The 20,443-nt window shown below is 38.4% G+C and overlaps 2 protein-coding genes across 2 annotated transcripts in view; both read left to right on the top strand.

Annotated features, from left to right (window-relative positions):
* LOC101360768 (sodium/hydrogen exchanger 9B2-like) overlaps positions 1 to 3,940 on the top strand; it is a 162,013-nt gene extending 158,073 nt beyond the window's left edge. The window contains exon 4 of the mRNA XM_023734745.1: positions 3,508 to 3,940. Coding sequence (XP_023590513.1) covers positions 3,508 to 3,656 — 149 coding nt within the window. The 3' untranslated portion in view covers positions 3,657 to 3,940. The remainder of the gene's footprint in view (positions 1 to 3,507) is intronic.
* Positions 3,941 to 8,529: 4,589 nt separating this feature from the next.
* On the top strand, positions 8,530 to 12,600 carry LOC111821225 (sodium/hydrogen exchanger 9B2-like). The gene is made up of 2 exons (XM_023734747.1): positions 8,530 to 8,839; positions 11,655 to 12,600. Exons 1-2 carry the CDS (start codon positions 8,707 to 8,709, stop codon positions 11,795 to 11,797), a joined length of 276 nt encoding a protein of 91 aa, XP_023590515.1. The 5' UTR covers positions 8,530 to 8,706; the 3' UTR covers positions 11,798 to 12,600.
* The last annotated feature ends 7,843 nt before the right edge of the window (positions 12,601 to 20,443 follow it).

The following is a 20,443-nucleotide window of genomic DNA, read 5'->3' as shown; positions in this document are numbered from 1 at the left end:
ATAAATCGTATCTTTTATATTGTTAAAATGTATAGTAAACTTATATACAATATAAAGGTGCATACATTTTTGGAGAGCTGGTTGTTAAGCATTTAATAGCACACCTCTGGGTATATTTAAAATATAATATCATGATCTTAAAAAATTAGACAAAAATCTTATTCCAGAGGCAGTGAGAATACCTACCCAGGACATGCATGCAAATTATTCTTAAAACTAGCTATTATGCCTTTCATATTTCTTTTTAAAATTCCATTAATTACAAAATTTCAATTTACCACAAAGGTATTTTTGTGTTTGTTTCTAACAGAATTACTAATCACTAAGTTTTATTCAAAAACCACTTACCATTTACACATACATATATATTGGTGCACATTCCCCAAACTAAAAGTTGGGTTTTTGGTTTTTGGTTTTGTTTTAGCTTATAATAGGAAAATCAGAGTTATTAACTTAGACCAAAATTGTTTGCTTTTGAATTTGTGGTCAGCAGTTGAAGCTAAATATTAAAAAAAAAAAAGGCGTAGAATTATTTACATCTTATTAGGAACTATTTCTCAATATATTTTTAAATTTTATGTAAAGTGAAATTATTTCACTTAACTTGTTTTACTTCTCATGGGTACTTTTTGTTCCCTGAAGTTGTTAATAAGGAGCCCTGGAGACACAATGGTTAAGTGCTTGACTGCTACCTGAAAGGTGGGAGTTTCGAACCTACCAGCAGCTCCACAGGAAAAAACACCTAGCAATCTTCTCCCATAAAGATTACAGCCTAAGAAACCCTACGGGACAGTTCTACTCTGTCCTGTAGGGGCAGTTCTACTGTATCCTGCTATGAGTCTGAATCAACTTGACAGCACACAACAATGTTATTAATTGAATTATTGTTAAAATGAATTATTTCTGACTATGCCTGTGTACTATAGATCAGTGGTTGGCAAGCCACCCGTTTTTTATCAATAAAGTTTTATTGGACACATCCAGGCTCACGTGTTTACATATTACGTATGGCTGCTTTTGCAATGTAATAGCTGTTTTGAACTTGTAACAGAGACTGTATGAATGCAAAGCCTTAAAATATATATTATCTGGCCCATTACAGTAAACGTTTGCTGACCCCTGCATCTGTGTCAGTGCTTCTCAAACTTTATTGTACATAGGAATGACCTTGATTGAGATTGTGTTAAAATGAGATTCTAATTCAGTAGGTCTGAGATGGGGCCTGAGATTCTGCGTTTCTAATAAACTCCAAGACACTACGGTGTAAGTAGAACGATCATTAGTCCTCAAACCTGGCTGCACATGGCAATCATACGGGGAATTTTTTTTAATGCTGATGCCTCGGTCCCACCCCCAGAGATTTTGAATTAATTAGTATGGAGTACAGCCTGGGCATTAGAATTTTTAAAAGCCCCCCAGATGATTCTAATATTATAATATGCAGCTGAAGTTGAAGACCAGCGTTCTAGACTCTATGAAAGTGTTCTTTACTCCTCAACTTCTTTTTACCCATCCAAGTCTATTATTGCAACAAGCAAAATATACTGCATTGCAAAGAGAGAAAGCTTTGCAGTGATCACATGAAGTCTCCTGAGATAACTAGAAATATTCTGAAAACTACGTACATGATATCTCTTATGTCTCTTTTTATAATATTACACTTGTGATAGAGAAAGTTTACCATTTTTTACGATATTAGGACCAGTGTCCAAAGCCAAAACATTATCTGAATCCATAGAGAAGATAGATTAAGACACAGAACACGTGATGATTTCCAGTTCTATATTTTTAAGTGTTTATTGAAATAATTGCTAGGGACGGGTGATGAGGGAACATTTTTGTTTGATTCTGAAATGAATGTGAAAACAGTTTCCCTGAGACTCTTTTCCCTTGCCAATGACCTGGTTTGGATTTGGCGGGTGTCCCCTTCTTGCCTCTCAGCCCATGGGGACCTTGTCCTTGGTTGAACACCTTCCCTGATTGAGGAGGAGTATTTTCTCTAAAAATTTGTGTTATGGAAATCTTTTAAGTAGGTGAAAATTATCAATACCAGGGCAACCTTATTTCAGCTACTCCTAAGTTATTTTAAAGCAAATCATTACTGAAAAAAACTGGTTTTATACTGTAATATTTCAGAATCTAAATTTTGCTGATTATATTCCAGTAGTATTTAGCATGTTCCTCTGTCCCTTTTATGTAAATTAATTGTTGATCAGAAGGTTTGTTTTTGTAAGGCCCGCAAAGCCTATAATATGTATTATCTTTTTTTTTTTTTTAACAAGACTGCTTCATAGGTGATTCATGGGTACATAATGTCTGGTCATCTCTTTTTCTCTTACATTGTCAGCCTTGATGATTATCATCTACATTCAGTAATTCCTTAGGCATCGCAACTGTGGTGCAATAGGCTTCTTTTATGTAGCCTTTCTGGATTTGCAGTTCTTCCAAAATGATTGGTCAGGCTGCAGTCGGCCAAGTGATTGATCTGTTTGCTGTCCATCTAAGCGGCTTGCAAGGAATTGGTTGGTTTGCTGTCTGTCTCAGTGGCTTGCAGGAAATGGTTGGTTTCTATCCACCTAAGTGGCTTGCAATCCACCCAATAGAACTGGTCAGTTTACCATCCTGCGAGGAAAACCATGCCTTGAAATTGACAAGTTTTCCTGTATAAGCGAGATCAGTCTCACAGAGGTTTTCTGGGGACCTCCTGATCTACAAGAGCCTGGAGAGGAGCATGTCCTATGACCCAGTGTCCCTGCATTGAGGACCTCCTAGACTCAAATAAAAGCTGTAATACTGGTCAAGGACTGTAATAGAGAGCTACTAACACTGAAGACCAAGAGAAATGGCGACAAGGACAGCAGAGCCGGGAAGCAGAGAAATGGCGACACGGGTGTGATCAGCAGGAACCACGCGACCAGCAGACACAGTGTCTAAAATACTGAGAGCGTTTGGTAAATGTTGAACGGATGAACGAAAGGGCAGGGTTGTCCATCCCATCATAACTCACCAAAGCCTTTGCTTAGAAGCAAAGTAGCTTAGGCATTTTTAAATTAAATTACCTGATTTGAAGGTAAAATGGACCCATGTAAGTATTTGTTAATACTTTGGGTAATCTGACATAGCACAAAGTTTCAGGAACTGTTTGCTATTTGTGCTTGAAGGGATGACTGAATTGAACATTGCAATAAAACATTTTACATTTAGAACTTGATCACAGTCTTTCCAAATGCTACATCCTGTTTCTTACTTTTTAGCTTCACGTATTTTGGGGGATATTAACTTTCCTACTCTATCTTTTTAATCTGCATATCAGAATCTTTTCTTTGCCCCTGTAATTTATTGTATTACTTTAATTTCTTAAATTAAAATCTTGATTTTAGCCAAGGACTAAGCATAAAGGAAGTGGTTCCTAGGATTATATACTTGTCTGTTTCACATCTGATGTGCTGAGAAATATTTTCTGTATTTGGAAACTAACAAAACAGTTATTTGACTTTTCCATTCAAGGCATGCTGCTTGCTGGGTTTCTCATCAGAAATATCCCAGTCATCAGTGATAATGTGCAGATCCAGCACGAGTTGTCGTCCTCTTTGAGAAGCATAGCCCTGTCTATCATAGTGGTTCATGCCAGCCTTAAACTGGATACAAAGGTATGAAGTAGGGATTTCTAATTGCTGAATAGGAATTTTGCTCCTCCAATACTGCAAGTGTTTAGAATCACTGAGCTTTACAAAGAGGATGTGGACACTCTGCATGACGGTCTCAAGGAGGGAATAGCAATTATTCCATACAGGACTATTGTGCAGTTAGTACCTTATGCTTCAGAGACCTCAGAAACTGTTCCTGTGCTTTCTTGGAGAAAGGTGAAGTGGGGACAGCACCAAGAATAAAGGTTCCCCTTTTCTCTGACAGAGATACAGGCCATAGTTATAAACTATCGTCAGTGAGGGAGAAGACATCTTATTTTTGGTGTGCAAAGCCCTGTATACATGCTTAGGGCTAACTGTACCGGCTCAGGAAACTTTCTAGTGTATAAAATGAGGCTCGTGTTTTTGTTTTGTCTTGTTTTCCATGTGTGTTTTTGAATGCAGGAGTAAATGTTCCTGGGGAACGTCATGAACCAGGTGAGGCTTTTTGCCCTAGTCTCACCCTGGGGCCACAGATGATAAATAAAGCTAGTACTGAGAGGGTTAAGTCGGCTAGTGTGGGGATTTTGAGCACAGACTCTGTAAGCTGCTTGCCTGAGTTCAAAACCTGGCTCCACCACTCACCAGTTTCATGATCTTGAGCAAATCGTGCCTCTTTACAAGAGGACACGTGAAAAATGGGGATAACAGTACTACCTACCTATCTCATAGTGTGGCTATGAGGTCTAAATAAATTAACTCTGAAACACTTAGAACACTGAAGTGTTTGCTAAATAAAGCCCATTACCTAGAAGGTTTGTGTTGACCGATACGTGGTCTGAATGCTGAAGGAAAAGTTTAAGGTCATCTCATACTCAAGTCCTTCTTCTCTGCATGCCTTTAGAGAATTATCTTAGTGTGTCTATTTTTATATTTCAGGTCCTGAAGAAGTTGACGGGTGTTTGCGTGAGACTAGCCATGGGTCCTTGTCTTGTGGAGGCATGCGCATCTGCTCTTCTTGCCCGCTTCCTAATGGGTTTACCATGGCAATGGGGATTTATACTGGGGTAATGGTTTTTCTTTGTCGATATGAAAACGTGCATGGATTTTAGGCATTTCTATGATTCTGTAGCAGAGAATGCATATTAGCATTTCCTTAAGGACGACAGAAAATGCAAGATAGACATTCCAGCATAATCTAAATACCCTAACTTTAAAACATAGTATATGTTTCTATAAGTGCTAACTTTTACAGTGATCATAATAATTTAAACTAACTGAAGAAGTAATGGTCTTTTACCTACTCCTGGTTCCATTCTGGTGACAGAGATGCAGGATCTCACCTTAAGTCTGTACAAAGGAAGATAAACACATTAACAGCCATCAGCGCCTAGGACTGTTTTCCTCCTTCTTGTCACCAGACTGTCGTGATTTGTGGTTCTGCTGTCTCTTCCTCCTGTTGTCAGTCCTTGCTTCTCAGGATTAAGAACCATGAGAAGTAAATAAATAACCAAGTACTTAGTGTTTAGTACTAATAAGCAGATAAGAAGAGTCCCTTTGTGGTGCAAATGATTAAGCTTAGCTGCTAACTAAAAGGTTGGAGGTTCCAGTCCACTCAAAGGCACCTCAAAAGAAAGGCCTGGCACTCTATCTCCAAAAAATCAGCCATGGAAAACTCTGTGGTGCACAGTTCTTTTTTTTTTCTTTGAGTTTTTTTTAATATATATTGTACTTTAGATGAAGGTTTACAGAACAAACTAGCTTCTCATTAAACAATTAGTACACATATTGTTTTGTGACATTGGTTGCCAACCCAAACGACATGTCAACACTCTCCCTTCTTGACCTCGGGTTCCCAATCACCAGCTTTCCTGTCCCCTCCTGCCTTTTAGTCCTTGACCCTGGGCTGGTGTGCCCATTTAGTCTTGTTTTGTTTTATGGGCCTGTCTAATCTTTGTCCGAAGGGTGAACCTCACGAGTGACTTCAGTAGTGAGCTAAAAGGGTGTCTAGGGGCCATACTCTCAGGGTTTCTCCAGTCTCTGTCAGGCCAGTAAGTCTGGTCTTTGTGAGTCAGAATTTTTTTCTACATTGTTCTCTGGCTCTGTCTGAGACCCTCTGTTGTGATCCCTGTCACAGCAGTCAGTGGTGGTAGCCAGGCACCATCTACTTATGTTGGACTCAGTCTGGTGGAGGTTGTGGTAGTTGTGGTCCATTAGTCCTTTGGACTAATCTTTCCCTTATGCCTTTGGTTTGCTTCATTCTCCCTTGCACTAGATGGGGTGAGAACAGTGGAGTATCTTAGATGGCCGCTCACAAGCTTTTAAGTCCCCAGACACTACTCACCAACGTAGAATGTAGAACATTTTCTTTATAAACTATGTTATGCCAATTGAGCTAGATGTTCCCTGAGACTATGGTCCCTGCAGCCCTCAGCCCAGTAATTCAGTCGCTCAGAGAGTTTGGATGTGTCCATGGAGCTTCCATGGCCTTGCCTTAGACAAGTTGTGCTGGCTTCCCCAGTACTGTGTACTGTCTCACCCTTCACAAAAGTTACCATTTATCTATTGTCTATTTAGCGATTTTCCATCCTCACCACTCCCCTCCCTTGTAACCATCAAAGATTGTTTCTTTTTGGGTGTAAACATTTTCATGAGTTTTTATACTAGTGGTCTCATACAATATTTGTCCTTTGTGATTAACATTTCACTCAGCAAAATACCCTCCAGATTCATCCATGTTGTGAGATGCTTCACAGATTCATCATTGTTCTTTATTGTTGCGTAGTACTTCGTTGTGTGTATGTACCGTAGTTTATCCATTCATCTGTTGATGGGCACCTAGGTTGTTTCCATCTTTTTGCTGTTACAAACGATTTTGCAGTGAACATGGGTGTGTATATGTCTATTCGTGTGATGGCTCTTATTACTCTAGGATGTATTTCTAGGAGTGGGATTGCTGGATCATATGGTATTTCTATTTCTAGCTTTCTAAGGAAATGCCATATTGTTTTCCAGAATGGTTGTACCATTTTGCATTCTGTGGAGCACAGTTCTACTCTGACATGCATTAGGTCGCCATGAGTTGGAGTAGACTATACAGTAACTGGTTTTAGGTAAGTAGGTAAAAAGTGAGAAGTTCTTACTTGTTATGGTTTAGACTTGAAGTTATACTGCCTTGGTTCAGATCTCTAATTTTCTAGCATGTGGCTTTTGGCAAATTACTTAATCTCTCTGGACCTCTATCCTTATTTGTAAAATGATGATTATGATTTAATCTACCTCATAGGGTTGTTACAAGAATTAAATTAAAACAGTGTTTGGCACGTAAAGTGCTCCTTGCTGTTCCTGCTGCTCCTGTTGTTATTATCACCACGGTCACTGTCATCATGACCTTCTCCTCCTGATCTGTCGTCTTACTTTACATACCGAGTCCTGATAGTGTCACTGGCTTGCAGTCTAAAATATACATGGCAGTGTTTTTCAAACCTCATAACATGAATGTTTCGTTTCAGAAAAAGGCAGATTTCTGGGGCTTAACCCCATTAGGTCTTCTATTTACCAGTTACCGTCGAATCGATTCCAACTCATGGCGACCCCATGTGTGTCAGAGTAGAACTGTGCTGCATAGGGTTTTCAGTTGCTGGTTTTTCAGAAGTACATCTCCAGGCCTTTCTTTTGAGGCACCTCTGGATGGACCTGAAGCTCCAGCTTTCAGCTGGCAGCTAAGCGCATTAACTATTTGCACCACCCAGGGATAGATCTTCTATACCACTCACAAAATAAATAAATAAATGATATATAACTATCCTAGTCATCTAGTCCTACTATAACAGAAATACCACAAGTAGTTGGCTTTAACAAAGAGAAATTTGTTCTCTCACAGTCTAGTAGGTTACAAGTCCAAATTCAGGTCATGAGCTCCAGGAGAAGGCCTCCTCTGTCGGCTCTGTAGGACCGTCCTTGTCATCAGTCTTCCCTTGGTCTGGGAGCAACTGAGTGCAAGAACCTCAGGTCCAAAGGACGCACTCTGCTCCCAGCACTGCTTTCTTGGTGGTATGAGGTCCCCATGTCTCTCTGCTTGCTTCTCTCTTTTATATCTCAAAAGAGATTGGCTTAGGACATTACCTATTCTTGTAGACCTCATCAACATAACTGCCACTAATCCTTCTCATTACGTTATACTGGTACAGTTTACAACCCACAGGGAAATCACAGCAGATGATAAAATGGTAGACAGTCATACCGTACTAGAAATCATGACCTAACCAAGTTGACAGATGTTCTTGGGGGACACAATTCAATCCATGACAATAACCCTGGTGGGACAGCAGTTTAGAGCTGCTAACCCAAAGGTCAGCAGTTCAAATCTATCAGCCGCTCCTTGGAAACCCTGTGGGGCAGTTCTGTTCTGCCCTGTAAGGTCACTATGAGTCAGAATCAACACGACAGCAATGGGTTTGGTTTGATACATATATGTGTGTATGTGTATTAGGCAACCAAGCATTTCCATTGCAGGTTGTCTATGGCCACACTTTAAAAAACAGTGTTCTGTACCCTGAGAGTATGGCCCCCAGACACCCTTTTAGCTCAGTAATGAAGTCACTCCTGAGGTTCACCCTTCAACCAAAGATTAAATAAAATGAGACTAAAGGGGTACACCAGCCCAGGGGCAAGGACTTGAAGGCAGGAGGGGACAGGAAAGCTGGTATTGGGAACCCAAGGTTGAGAAGGGGAGAGTGTTGGCATGTCATGGGATTGGTAACCAATGTCACAAAATAATATGTGTACTAATTGTTTAATGAGAAGCTAGTTTGTTCTGTAAACCTTTATCTATAGCACAATTTAAAAAAAAAAACAAAACGGTGTTCTGTGGAATTTATGTGTGTGTGTTTCTGGTTTGGCACTTCTATGCCATTTGAAAGACTAGGTAAAAGTCTACAAAGTCTAGCCTCCAAAACAGTAGAGGTTATTATAATTTTTTAAAAAAAGAAAGATATTAAGATACTATCATAAATGTTTAAAGTGCTGCCTGCTTAGTTTTGTTTTAGGTGCTGTATCTCCAGCTGTTGTGGTGCCTTCAATGCTCCTTTTGAAGAAAGAAGGCTATGGTGTTGAAAAAGGTGTCCCGACCTTACTCCGGGCTGCTGGCAGCTTCAATGCCATTCTAGCCGTCACTGGCTTTAACACGTGCTTGGGCATAGCATTTTCCACAGGTAAACGAGTCAGTTCACAACATATTGTTCTCTTGCACTCTAGAGACATAGATTAAAATGTTACAAGTGTGGCATATTTGCTTGATAGTTGATTAAGACAAAGTAAAAGTAGAGAAAACAACTCCAGGAGTTCTGTACCCCGGGGACCAGTACGTACATTTACTCCCTTCCTGTCTCTAAATACAGGCTGTTCAAGAGTCTGCAGTAAGTGCAGTAAGGGGGATACAAAGTAGTCAAGTTTAAAGAAGGAATAGAACAGCTTCTGCTTGGAGTGATCTGGGAAAGTTTAATCTTGGAGAGTCACATGAAGAAGGAGGAGTAGATTTTTTTCAATGAGCACAAGTGACAGAGCAGTCCAAGCAGAAGCAACAGAATGCTTTAAAAGAGGGACAGTTTCTGTCCCCTCATCTTTAGCATTTTGTGGGTAGTGACAACAATGGTTTTAATGGGTTTGGTTGATCCTTGCAAACAAAAAATACTTAATTTGTGTCTGATACTGACGTATCTTTTTTTATGTAATAGTAAAAGAGGAATTTAAGGCATTTTTTTCAAACACTGTTATTTAACACCTTTGTTACTCTTTAAGGGGCCCTGGTAGCGTAGTGGTTAAGCACTTGGCTGCTAACCTAAAGGTCAGAGGTTCAAACCCACCAGCCGCTCCACAGGAAAAAGATGCAGCAGTCTGCTCCTATAAAGATTACAGCCTTGGAACCCTGTGGGGTAGTTCTACTCTGTCCTATAGGATTGAGATGGAATCAACCCTATGGCACTGGGTTTGGTTTTTGGGTTTTTATTATCCTTTGGCATTTCTTAATCTTATCTTCTCAGATTGAGAGAGAAGATTTTCAACCTTGTATTATTGACAAAATGTAATCGCAGCCTCAATTTAGCTTCAGATTATCAAGTGGGAAACATACCTTCTTGGAAAGTCATGCATTTTCAGTTTCTCCAACCCTTGTAGCTTTCCTCCCACTTTATGATTATATGTGATTTATGCCGGTTACCAGAGCATCACCTCTTCACATTGCCCCAGAGTCTGCCTTCCAGCCAATTTCTGCCTTACGGTGACTGCTGTGTGTTACTGGCAAATCAATCTTCTCACGGCATTGGTTAATAATGTTACCTCCTGTTATCTCCTCAAGAACCAGTGAGGATTCCTTTTACCTGTTAGGTCAATTCTACACTCTTGTCCTTATTTTGACTCTACTGTACTTTCATCCAAGCTTATTTTCTCACTGCTTTCCTGGTACACACCTTTAAAACAGTCATTCTCAGCCTTGGCTGCACTTTAGAATTACTTGGGGAGTTTTAAAAAATATCCATATATGGGCCCTAAACCAACCAACCAACTAGTTACTGTTGAGTCAATTTCAACTCATGGCAACCCCTTGCAGAGTAGACTACCTAATGCTCCATAGGGTTTTCAGTGGTTGATTTTTCGGAAGTAGGTCACCAGGTCTTTCTTCTGAGGCTCCTCTGGGTGTACTTGAACCTCCAGCCTTTTTGTTAGCAGCCAAGCATGTTAACTGTTTGCACCACCCAGGGACTTCCACAGACCAATTCAATCAGAAACTTTGAGAATGGAAACCAGTGCAGTCAGGATCAAGAACTACTGCTTTAGAGCAATAGCGTTTGTATTAGAATCAGAGGGGGAGGGGGAGGGGAGACGAGGAGGTGGAAGGGTCAGGGCTGGGGTTTTTATAATTCAGAGTTTTGGGGTTGGAGGTGGGAAGAGGAAGTGTGGATAGTTGGAAGACCCTTCATAACTGACTCTGATAGGATCCCTCTCTTCCCCCTCCCACCCCCTCCCAGTGTGGTCCAGAGACCTTCTGCATCAGGATGATGGGGATCCCAGGCCTTGCCAGACTTATTGAATTAAAATTTCCATGGATAAGACCAAAGAAGTCTTTTTTTTTAAAAAAAAAAAAAAACAACTTCAATATACCAGAGACTGAAATGAATTAGGTAGTTTCTACACACTTATAGTAAGTGATTTACTGTAGTAGCTTGAATGTTGTGCTAATATCACAGAGAGATGCTTTTGACAGTTACACCATTACCTGGCAGAGAATTGTCCTAGCTAAATAAAAATACTACAGAGGTAGTTTAAAAATTAAATAGACAGTTGCTGCAATAACAAGAAATAACTAGTTACTGAGTACATTTTTCCTTAGAACAGTGTGTGAAGAAGGGCTTTATGTGCTGAGTAAAAAGAGCAATCTGAAAAATAATTTGTTTTCAGATTTACTTTTTGAGTAAACATTTGAGAAGGAATAAGTCCTCTGTACTCATTACAGTTTTTTGATTTTTATTTCCAAATTCTTAGGTTACTGCAGTCTATACATATCAGAGATACTAAAATCAATGTACACTTATTATGAAAAACCAGGCTCTTAAATGATCATTTGAAAGTTTAGTGAGCTCTGTCTAAATCATTCAGCCTATGCGTGTAAATGCAGTAGAACAGATTAGCTTTTAATTATGAATTTTGTCTTTCACATTTTCTTAGGCCCTTTAAAACTTTATTGAAGTAAATGCATAAAAAACTATACAAATCATATCTTAGCCTGTTTCATAATTTGTCTCCAATTATATGCATACCTTTCTTATAAGATTAAAAAAAAAAAAAAAACCAATCTTATAAGATAGGCTCTTTCTAGCAAACATTTTAAGTCACAATATTTAAGAATGTAGAGGGTCTGTAAACTTCCGTGAATGTAATTAGATGCTTTATTCCAGTGATTGTAGAAGTCAAGTTTGTGTATTTAAGGATTAAGAATTCTGTCTGAAGTTTTTCTTTTCATGTCTTTTTCAGGCTCCACAGTCATTAATGTCCTTAGTGGAGTTTTGCGGGTCCTAACTGGTGTAGCGACTGGATCTCTTCTTGGACTTTTTATTCAGTACTTTTCAAGCAGTGACCAGGTGAAAGAAATAATCTGTGAGAAAGTCATGCGCTAAAATGCCATTAAAAACACTCTGAAATACTTCCATCAAAGCTAACTGTGAAGGACGTGGTTTAGAAAATAGCCCCTCAGTGTAAAGTTGCTTGCTGCTGTATCAGTGCCATCCGTGAACTTTATGAAGAGGACTAAATGCATAAGATATTCCATGCAGTCTGAGCATTTTTCTCTAATGTATATTCTGTACACTTTAACTTTCACAGTAAAACAAATTTAGAAAAATAAGATATGCCAGTTTTTTTTATTACACTTAACTAAATCAAGATATATAATTTTTTTTGTCTCTTTTGTTAGTATCAAAATACCTTAGCTTCTAATACTATCCAGTAGAGAAGTTTTAACATCTCTGTATAATGTAGTCCAATATTTCTTTCCAAGAAGATCAAAGTTCTTCACTGCACAGAATGCTTTCTCAGGGAGACACGAAAGTTTTGATTCTTTTATCCTCCTGATTCTCTTAGGGTAGATAAGCATATAGAAATTTTTCTTTCCATAGGAATTGGTGTTATTTTCAGATTTCAGTGCCTTTTTAATGGAGTTCATCAATAATTTAATTAAAATAGAAATTTAGTTAAGAAAGTTAGTATTTCCATTATCAGAATGTATGTTGATTGAATTTTTATTGTACTGTTCCCCAAAAAACTCTAAAATTGTCTGCAGAAAATGCTATAAATACACGAAAGAAACATATGATTATTCTAATTATACAACAAATAAAGAGAATATGTTTCTTTAATATTTTTATTATTTACAAATAATAGCTTACTTTTTTGCCTACTGTGTATAAAATGCTGTGATAAGTACTTTAAAGTCATCATCTAGTGCTACGCTGTCCCACATTGTAGCCACTAGCCACATGTAGCCATTTAAATTAATAAAACTAAAAATTTAGTTCCTCATCATAAGTTCTAACAAGTCTCTCTAATAACAGGAATGTCTACACAATTTAAAATAATTGTTCAAGATTTGCTAACCAATCTATCGTCAAGACTTTTCTTATTGAAAACAAAGAAACTAACATAACCTCAGAAGTATTCAGTCCTGAAAGTCATGTTCAAACTAGCTGATCAGCTAATTGTTCAAAATATAGGAAACTAAAATATGTTGATTGAGGTGAATATTTTCTTATCTAAACTCTAAATTTTTCTAATTTGTTCCTTAATATTAAAGGTACATACAATTGTAAAAATACTTGTAGACTCAATAGATTTTTAAAAATCAAAAAAGAAAACAGAATCAGTTCCTCAGTTGCACATTCAGTGGCCACAGTGAGTAGCGGCTCTTGGACTGGGAAGTGCAAATAGAGAGTATTTCTGTCATCACTGAAAGTTATCTGGGCAGCGCTGACCTAGTGCCATCCAGATCACCCATGAGGAGGGTACTGTGAATATGACCATTTTACTGATGAAGAAATTGAGGGGATAAATGACTTGAACAAGATCACATAGCTAGAAAGCAGTGGAGCTGGGATTGAACCCAGAGCATCCAGCTCCAGAGCCTGCATGCCTCCAAATCAGATCAAGCACTTTTAAAAACCTGCATCTTAGAGTGATTAAGATGTTTAAAATGCTGAACAGAGGAAAGTAAAAAGAGAAAGGTACACAGTTGTCAGACTTAAAAAAAAAAACTACTCTCAATCTACAGCCTCCTAAAACTTCTTGCGAGTCAAAGATTTATAAAGAAAAACCAAGGGAGCACCAAATTAAAGAGGAAACAGAGAGCCGGAAGATAGTAGAGAGACGATATCTTCAACCTCCATAGAACCTCTAAGATGTAAATGTTTTTATACCAGTTTCGCCAATGAGGAAACAAAGCTTGAGAGGTGAAGTAATGCAGCCACAACATACATGCCAATGATGTAAAAGAGCTAGGATTTAACCCAGGTCTGTCTGCATCCAAAGTCCATGTACTTTTTTCTACTACTCTATTCAGCCCTGTGAAATTATGCATTGATGACTGTTGTTGTTGTTAGCTGATGTAAAGTCTGTCCCCAATTCATGGCAGCCCCATACACAACAGAACAAAACACTGCCCCGGTTTTCATAGGCTGATTTTTGGAAGTAGATCTCCAGGCCTTTCTTCCTAGTCCATCTTGATCTGGAAGACGCACTGAAACCTGTTCGGCATCATAGCAATACGAGGAAGATAACTGGTGTTCCTGAAAAGGAACCTACATTTGTGTATACACTCACTCTGCCTTTGTTAAGGAAAAGAAAGTAAATGTTAAGTCGTGCATTTATGTGAGCAGATGCAGGCATTTTTAGTTTCCTATAAATTCATATTATAGAAAAATCCATAATTAAAAATTAGTTACTTGAAATAATTTTGCTAATTAACTTTTTTTCTCCTAAAGGACAATCCTGTGTGGAAGAGAGGATTCCTCGTGTTGGGGTTCTCTGAGCTAGTTGTTCTCAGCAGCCTGTATTTTGGTTTTCCTGGGTCAGGAGAAATACTGTGCACAGTGCTCATGGCCTTCATCGCAGTTATAGTCTGGACAAGGAACAAGGTGAATTTCATTTTAAGTTCTGTTCACAACTACTTTCTGATCAGATTATTTTTTTTTCCTTCCAGATGCTTTTTTAACATCGAATACCATTTTTTGTCATAAAGCTATTTATATGCATAGACATGTACAATGTGCACACTAATATCCTTTTTTTTCCCCTTATATACCAATTCATAATCTGATGTCTTAATATATATCATGGTCATATTTGCACGATGCCTTCCTTATTGTTTTGTAATATCTGCAGAGTATTGCATTTTATAGCTATGTTGTTGTGTGCCGTTCTGCCGATTCCAAGTAATAGCTAGTCTGTAAGACCTTATAGGACAGAGTAGAACTGCCCCATAGGGTTTCTTAGGCTGCAATCTTTCTGAGGAAGGAGCCCTGGTGGCGCTAGGCTGCTGACTGAAATGTTGGTGGTTCAAACCCACAGTCTGCTCCACAGGAGAAAGACCTGGCAATCTGCTACTGTAAAGATTACAGCGTTGGAAACCCTCTGGGGCAGTTCTACTCTGTCCTATAGACTAGTTATGAGTTGGAATCAACTCCATGGCAATAGCTTTGGTTTTTGGTTTGAATCTTTATGGGAGCAGATTGCTAGGTCTTTTGTCTCAAGGAGCGGCTGGTGTCCGCTGACCTTTTGGTTAGCAGGGCTTAACCATTGCCTTAGCCAGGCTCCTTACTATTAACAGATAGTTAGGTTGTTTCTAGTTTTTGCTAAGACAAACAGTGCCTCAATAAAATATCCTTACATATGCCATATTTCATAAACTCTAAGACACTATCATTTCTAAGGAAAAAAAAATCCAAACCCGTTGCCGTCGACTCAATTCTGACTCATAGCGACCCTATAGGACAGAGTAGAACTGCCCCATTGGGTTTCCAAGGAGCGCCTGGTGGATTCAAACTGCCGACCTTTTGGTTAGCAACCGAACTCTTAACAACCACACCACCAGGGTTTCCATCATTTCTAAGAAGCACCATTATTTTTTGTGCCACCAACAAGGAAAAAAAATATGCTGCCAGTTAAACTGTGACATGCCATCCTGATTTCAGGAATGTTAAAATGTGAAAAAATGTGTATCTTAGACTTAACAAAATATAGCTTATCTCTGAATTTATCTGTAGGATAAATTTCTAGAAGTAGAATTACTCTTTCAAAGAGTATGCACATTTAAATATTTGATAGTATCGATTTGCCGTTTCAAACGGCTGCACTAATTTAGATTCCCACCAACAGTATGGGAGAGGATCTCCTGAGTGTTTTCAATCTTCAAGTCTTTGTCAATCTGATAGGTGAAAAATGTGTATTATTATTAATCTAATTTGCATTTCTTTATGAGTGAAGCTAATCATCTTTTCATATTTAACAGCCAGTTTGCTCAAAAGCCTCTGCCCATTTTTGATTTTTAAGTTTATTAATTTTCTTAATCTCTATTATGGAAATTAGCTGGTTGTCATTTATTTATTTTAATTTCCAGATATGTTTTTATAGATTTGACCTTGGCTCATATGTTATTCCACTTAATGAAAAGATTATAGGTGTAGGTGACCTAAATTAAGTGCAGATAATATGATTTTGGAATACATTTTTTTCTCAGGTTTTATTTATTTATTATTGTACTTTAAGATGGAGGTTTATAGAACTAGCTTCTTATTAGACAATTAGCATACATATCGGTTTGTGACATTGGTTACCAACCCCACAACATGTCAACACTCTCCCCTTCTCAACCTTGGTTCCTATTACCAGCTTTCCTGTCTCCTCCTGCCTTCTAGTCCTTGCCCCGGGGCTGGTGTGCCCCTTTAGTCTCGTTTTGTTTTATGGGCCTGTCTAACGTTTGGCTGAAGGGTGAACCTCGGGAGTAACTTCATTACTGAGCTAGAAGAGTGTCTGGGGTCCATAGTCTCGGGGTTTCTCCAGTCTCTGTCAGGCCAGTAAGTAAGTCTGGTCTTTTTTGTGAGTTAGAATTTTGTTCTACATTTTTCTCCCACTCTGTCTGGGACCGTCTATTGTGATCCCTGTCAGAGCAGTCGGTGGTAGTAGCCAGGCACCATCTAGTTGTACTGGACTCAGTCTGGTGGAGACTGTGGTAATTGTGATCCATCAGTCCTTTGGACTAATATTTCTGGTTCTGGAATAATCTTATAAAACTTGAAGACAACTGTTCAAAATAATTAAGCTTAAGATAATGCCTTATAGATGAATATGTGAAGGTCCTAAATCTTGAGATCAGGTATAAAATCATATTCAATTAAATGAATGTCTGTGGGGATCTACTGGAGACAAAATTTCATTGTGGGTAAATAGCATTCACGTAGAAGGTTTCACTATATAAGGGTGTGATTACAAAATTACAAGTATGATGTTGAATCATCTCATTTTAGAGGGAGGGATTAGTAGGGGCTGCCTGAAGCATTGTGTTGAGAGGGTATTGAGGCCACAGGAAAGTGGGCTTATATGGAGTGGGCTTCAGAAGAGAGGGGAGAGCCCCTTTTAGCCTTGCTCTAGGCATTATGAGCACCTAAGCATCCTGCCTTGCCAGGAAGCATAACTATAAGGCTCATATCATGTGTGTGTGTCTCTCTCTCCTCTGTCGTTTTAAGCAGCACCTGCATTAATAAATTCCACTGATTATAAGTGACTTAACATCCAACAAAAGCAAAGGAAAAAGTAAAAAAATTTCCTAGTATAAATTGGGTACTCATCCCTCATCTCTCATAACATTTGTTGTTATCAAAACATTTGTTCTTACATGGATTCACTTTATCTGTGGGCTGAGGCAGGGTTAACAACCTACCTCTGTCAGTCTCAGCTCAAGACCAAGGGATGAGCTGCATCCCTGAATCCTCTGAGGATTCATTGTCTGTCTTCCATTCCAGCCTTGGCTGCTGATTAAGGTACCCTGCTCTTAGAAGCACCCTGACCTGCTCCTTTGCCCCAGGACCAACATTTAAGTTCCCACTTAGCAAAGGGACGCTACTGCATTTGCATTGTGACCCAATGACAACTGGTTTTTTGTTTGGTTTGGTTTTTTTAATAAGTCAGAAACACTTAAGTAACATGTCCAAGGTCACAAAACTAGAAAGTGGCAGCATTGGGATTTAAGCTCAGGTTTATCTGACCTCAAAACAACTTCTACTACCCTGTAATACAACTGTAGTATTGTTGTGCAGGGCACATTTTTATATTTTGACATCTATTTGAGTAACAAATACTAAGTGTATTAAAAAGCATTATAATCTTAAATTCTGCAATTTATAATGAAATCTCTAGCACAACATGACTAATGTAACCAATTTTAATTTAAAAAAAGAAATAAAAAAATCTCTAAATTCATAAATGAAAAATTCATAAAAAATATAAACATTGAGAAAGAGCCATAACATTTGGAATAGACCATAAAAGAGTAGTTTTAGCAACAGTGGAATCAAAGGGGAGATTCATGCCTCCTGCAAGTGGCCATGGACTATGGCACAGAAAGGAAAAGGAGGAAAAGGGAAACTTTGATCAGTTTCAATTACATTTTTATTCAGAAAAACTATAATGTGGATTGTATAGAAAATATAAACCAAAATATAGGGTTATTTGTCTACATTTGTTATAACTTTATCTAAATTGCCTGCAGTCCAGCTGATTACATGGAAGGAATCAATGTAATTGTACAATCCAGAGAGAAAATCACTATTAGAATATGTTTCAAACATACTTCTGGTGATAAATATATATATATATATATATGCATAAACCCATTGCCATCGAGTCGATTCTGACTCATAGCGACCCTATAGGACAGAGTAGAACTGCCCCATAGAGTTTCCAAGGAGGGCCTGGTAGATTTGAACTGCTGACCTTTTGGTTAGCAGCCAGGGCTCTTAACCACTACGCCGCCAGGGTTTCCATATATAGATATAGATATAGACATAGAGATAGGTAGATATACACACACAAATATACAAATGTACCATAATTTTTTTAACCATTCCTATATACCTATATATTTAGGTTATTTCCAGTCTCTTCTATTTTAAACTATGCTGAAATCCAATAACTGATTATTTCCTGTTAGGGAACATTCCTAACGGTGTAATTTTGGTGCCAAATAATATGAACATTCTGAGGTTTTTTGACACATATTACCAAACTACTTTCTAGAGTTGTATCAATTTACTTTTCCTCCAGCAATATATGAAGTAAATATCTCATCACAAACTCATCAGCTTAGAATAATGCTTATCAAACTTTGACACGTGTCAGAATCACCTGGAAGGCTTGTTAAACTAGATTTCTGGGCCCCGTCCCCAGTTATCTGATTTGGTAGGTCTAAGGTGGGGCCTGAGAATCTGCACTTCTAACACGTTTCAGGTGATGCTGATGCTACTCGTCTGGGGACCACACTTTGTGCACCACCCAGGGACTCCTCAACTTAGATGAGTATATAAAACATGTAAGCCTCTTTTATCTCTAATCCAATCCACTGCTTCTTCTGGTCACCTTTAGAGCTATGTTGTTATTGCATTCTGTCGAGTTGATTTCGGCCCATAGTGACCCTATAGGACAGAGTAGAACTGCCCCGTAGGGTTTCCTGGGCTGTATGTAGTCTTTACAGGAGCAGACTGCCAGGTCTTTTCTCCCTGAATGGCTTGTGTGTTCAAACTGAGGACCCTTCAAGCAGCCAAGTGCTTAACCATCGTGCCACCGGGGCTATAGGATTTTTTTTTCTTGATACCCTTTGGGCCTTCTGAATCTTGAAATGTTCTTCTCTCTAAGAAGAAAAATATCAGATTGAGCAGATATTTAACTCATGCGGATACCTCCATTTCTCTGTGTTCTTCCATTCTTGAAAGTGATTTATATTGTTGAAGGTGCGTACTAGTGTGTGCAGATGTGTAAAGTGGCCTTAATTTTCAACGGACAACACGTCTACACTACACTGGACTGATCTTTTATACTTAGCCTGTTCAGTGACTGCATTTTCTGTATAAAGAAGTTTAGTTTAGTTTTGACACTATGAAAAAAACACAAGCTACACTGTGACTTTAAGTTTTACAATAAATAAGCTCATGTCTGATGTTCACCTATCTAAAGTGTTAAAAACAAAGACCAAATTTTGGCCTTTATCCAAATTTAGAGATAGACATAATTCAGTGGGGAAAGCTCTTTAGGCTTCTGCTTTCACTGGCATTCTGAGCACATGAATATACTTAAGAACTTCCATTAAACAATTTATCATGGCAACAAAAGGCTAAGCAACCTAAAACTAATAGAGTTGGTTCTTATTCTTTACTCCAGTGGGTATCAGCTGAAGTCAGCTTTTACTAAAGTAAATTAAAAATTAAAATATGAAGTATGTGGAAGAATGGCAAGTTGACTTGCTTTTTGGCCAAATTATTCACTGTTATTAAATGATAGAGGATGTTAGATGTCATCTGATACAAACCTCTCATTTTACAGATGAGAAAAATGAGACACTGAGAGGCGAGTGGCCTGCAGTTAGTGGGTGGCAGAATTTAAACCTGGGTCACTACCTGATCCCTTATGTTGTGAAAGCATAACCTTTTGCATGCTATATGAATAAAGCTAAATAAATAAAACCAACAACCCCTCTCATATGCTCTGTGTCCTTCAACTTTTATAAGCTAAAAGGAAAGAGAATCTTCATGATAATAAACATACCAGAAATAATAAAAGTAATAAAATAGAAAAAGAATAATATAATCCTCCTTTTGCAAACAGCTGAATACTGTATACATACGGAATTGCAGATTCTTAAAGATGTGGAATTTTAAGTATAAAAATGGATTCTCGTTGTTGTTGGGATGCCATTGATTTTCGACTCGTAGTGACCCCAAGTGACAGAGTAGAACTGCCCCATAGGGTTTTCTTGACTGTAATCTTTACAGGAGCAGATCACCAGGTCTTCCCCCATGAGTGGCTGGGTGGGTTCAAACTGCCAACCTTTCAGTTAGCAGCCGAGCGCGTAACCGTTTGCTCCAGGATTCTCAGTTGATTAAAACTCTCTTCAGTGAAAATTCTTAGACACTCTAATGGGCACAGCTAAATTACTCCATAAAAGCTTTACGAGAGTTTGCTCTGCAATTGGTGTGTGTAAGTTTCCTCAGAATCTCACAAATATT

Source organism: Trichechus manatus, unplaced genomic scaffold (assembly GCF_000243295.1).
Source record: "Trichechus manatus latirostris isolate Lorelei unplaced genomic scaffold, TriManLat1.0 scaffold00071, whole genome shotgun sequence".
Lineage (NCBI taxonomy): Eukaryota > Metazoa > Chordata > Mammalia > Sirenia > Trichechidae > Trichechus > Trichechus manatus.
This window is presented reverse-complemented; position numbering and strand designations above follow the sequence as displayed.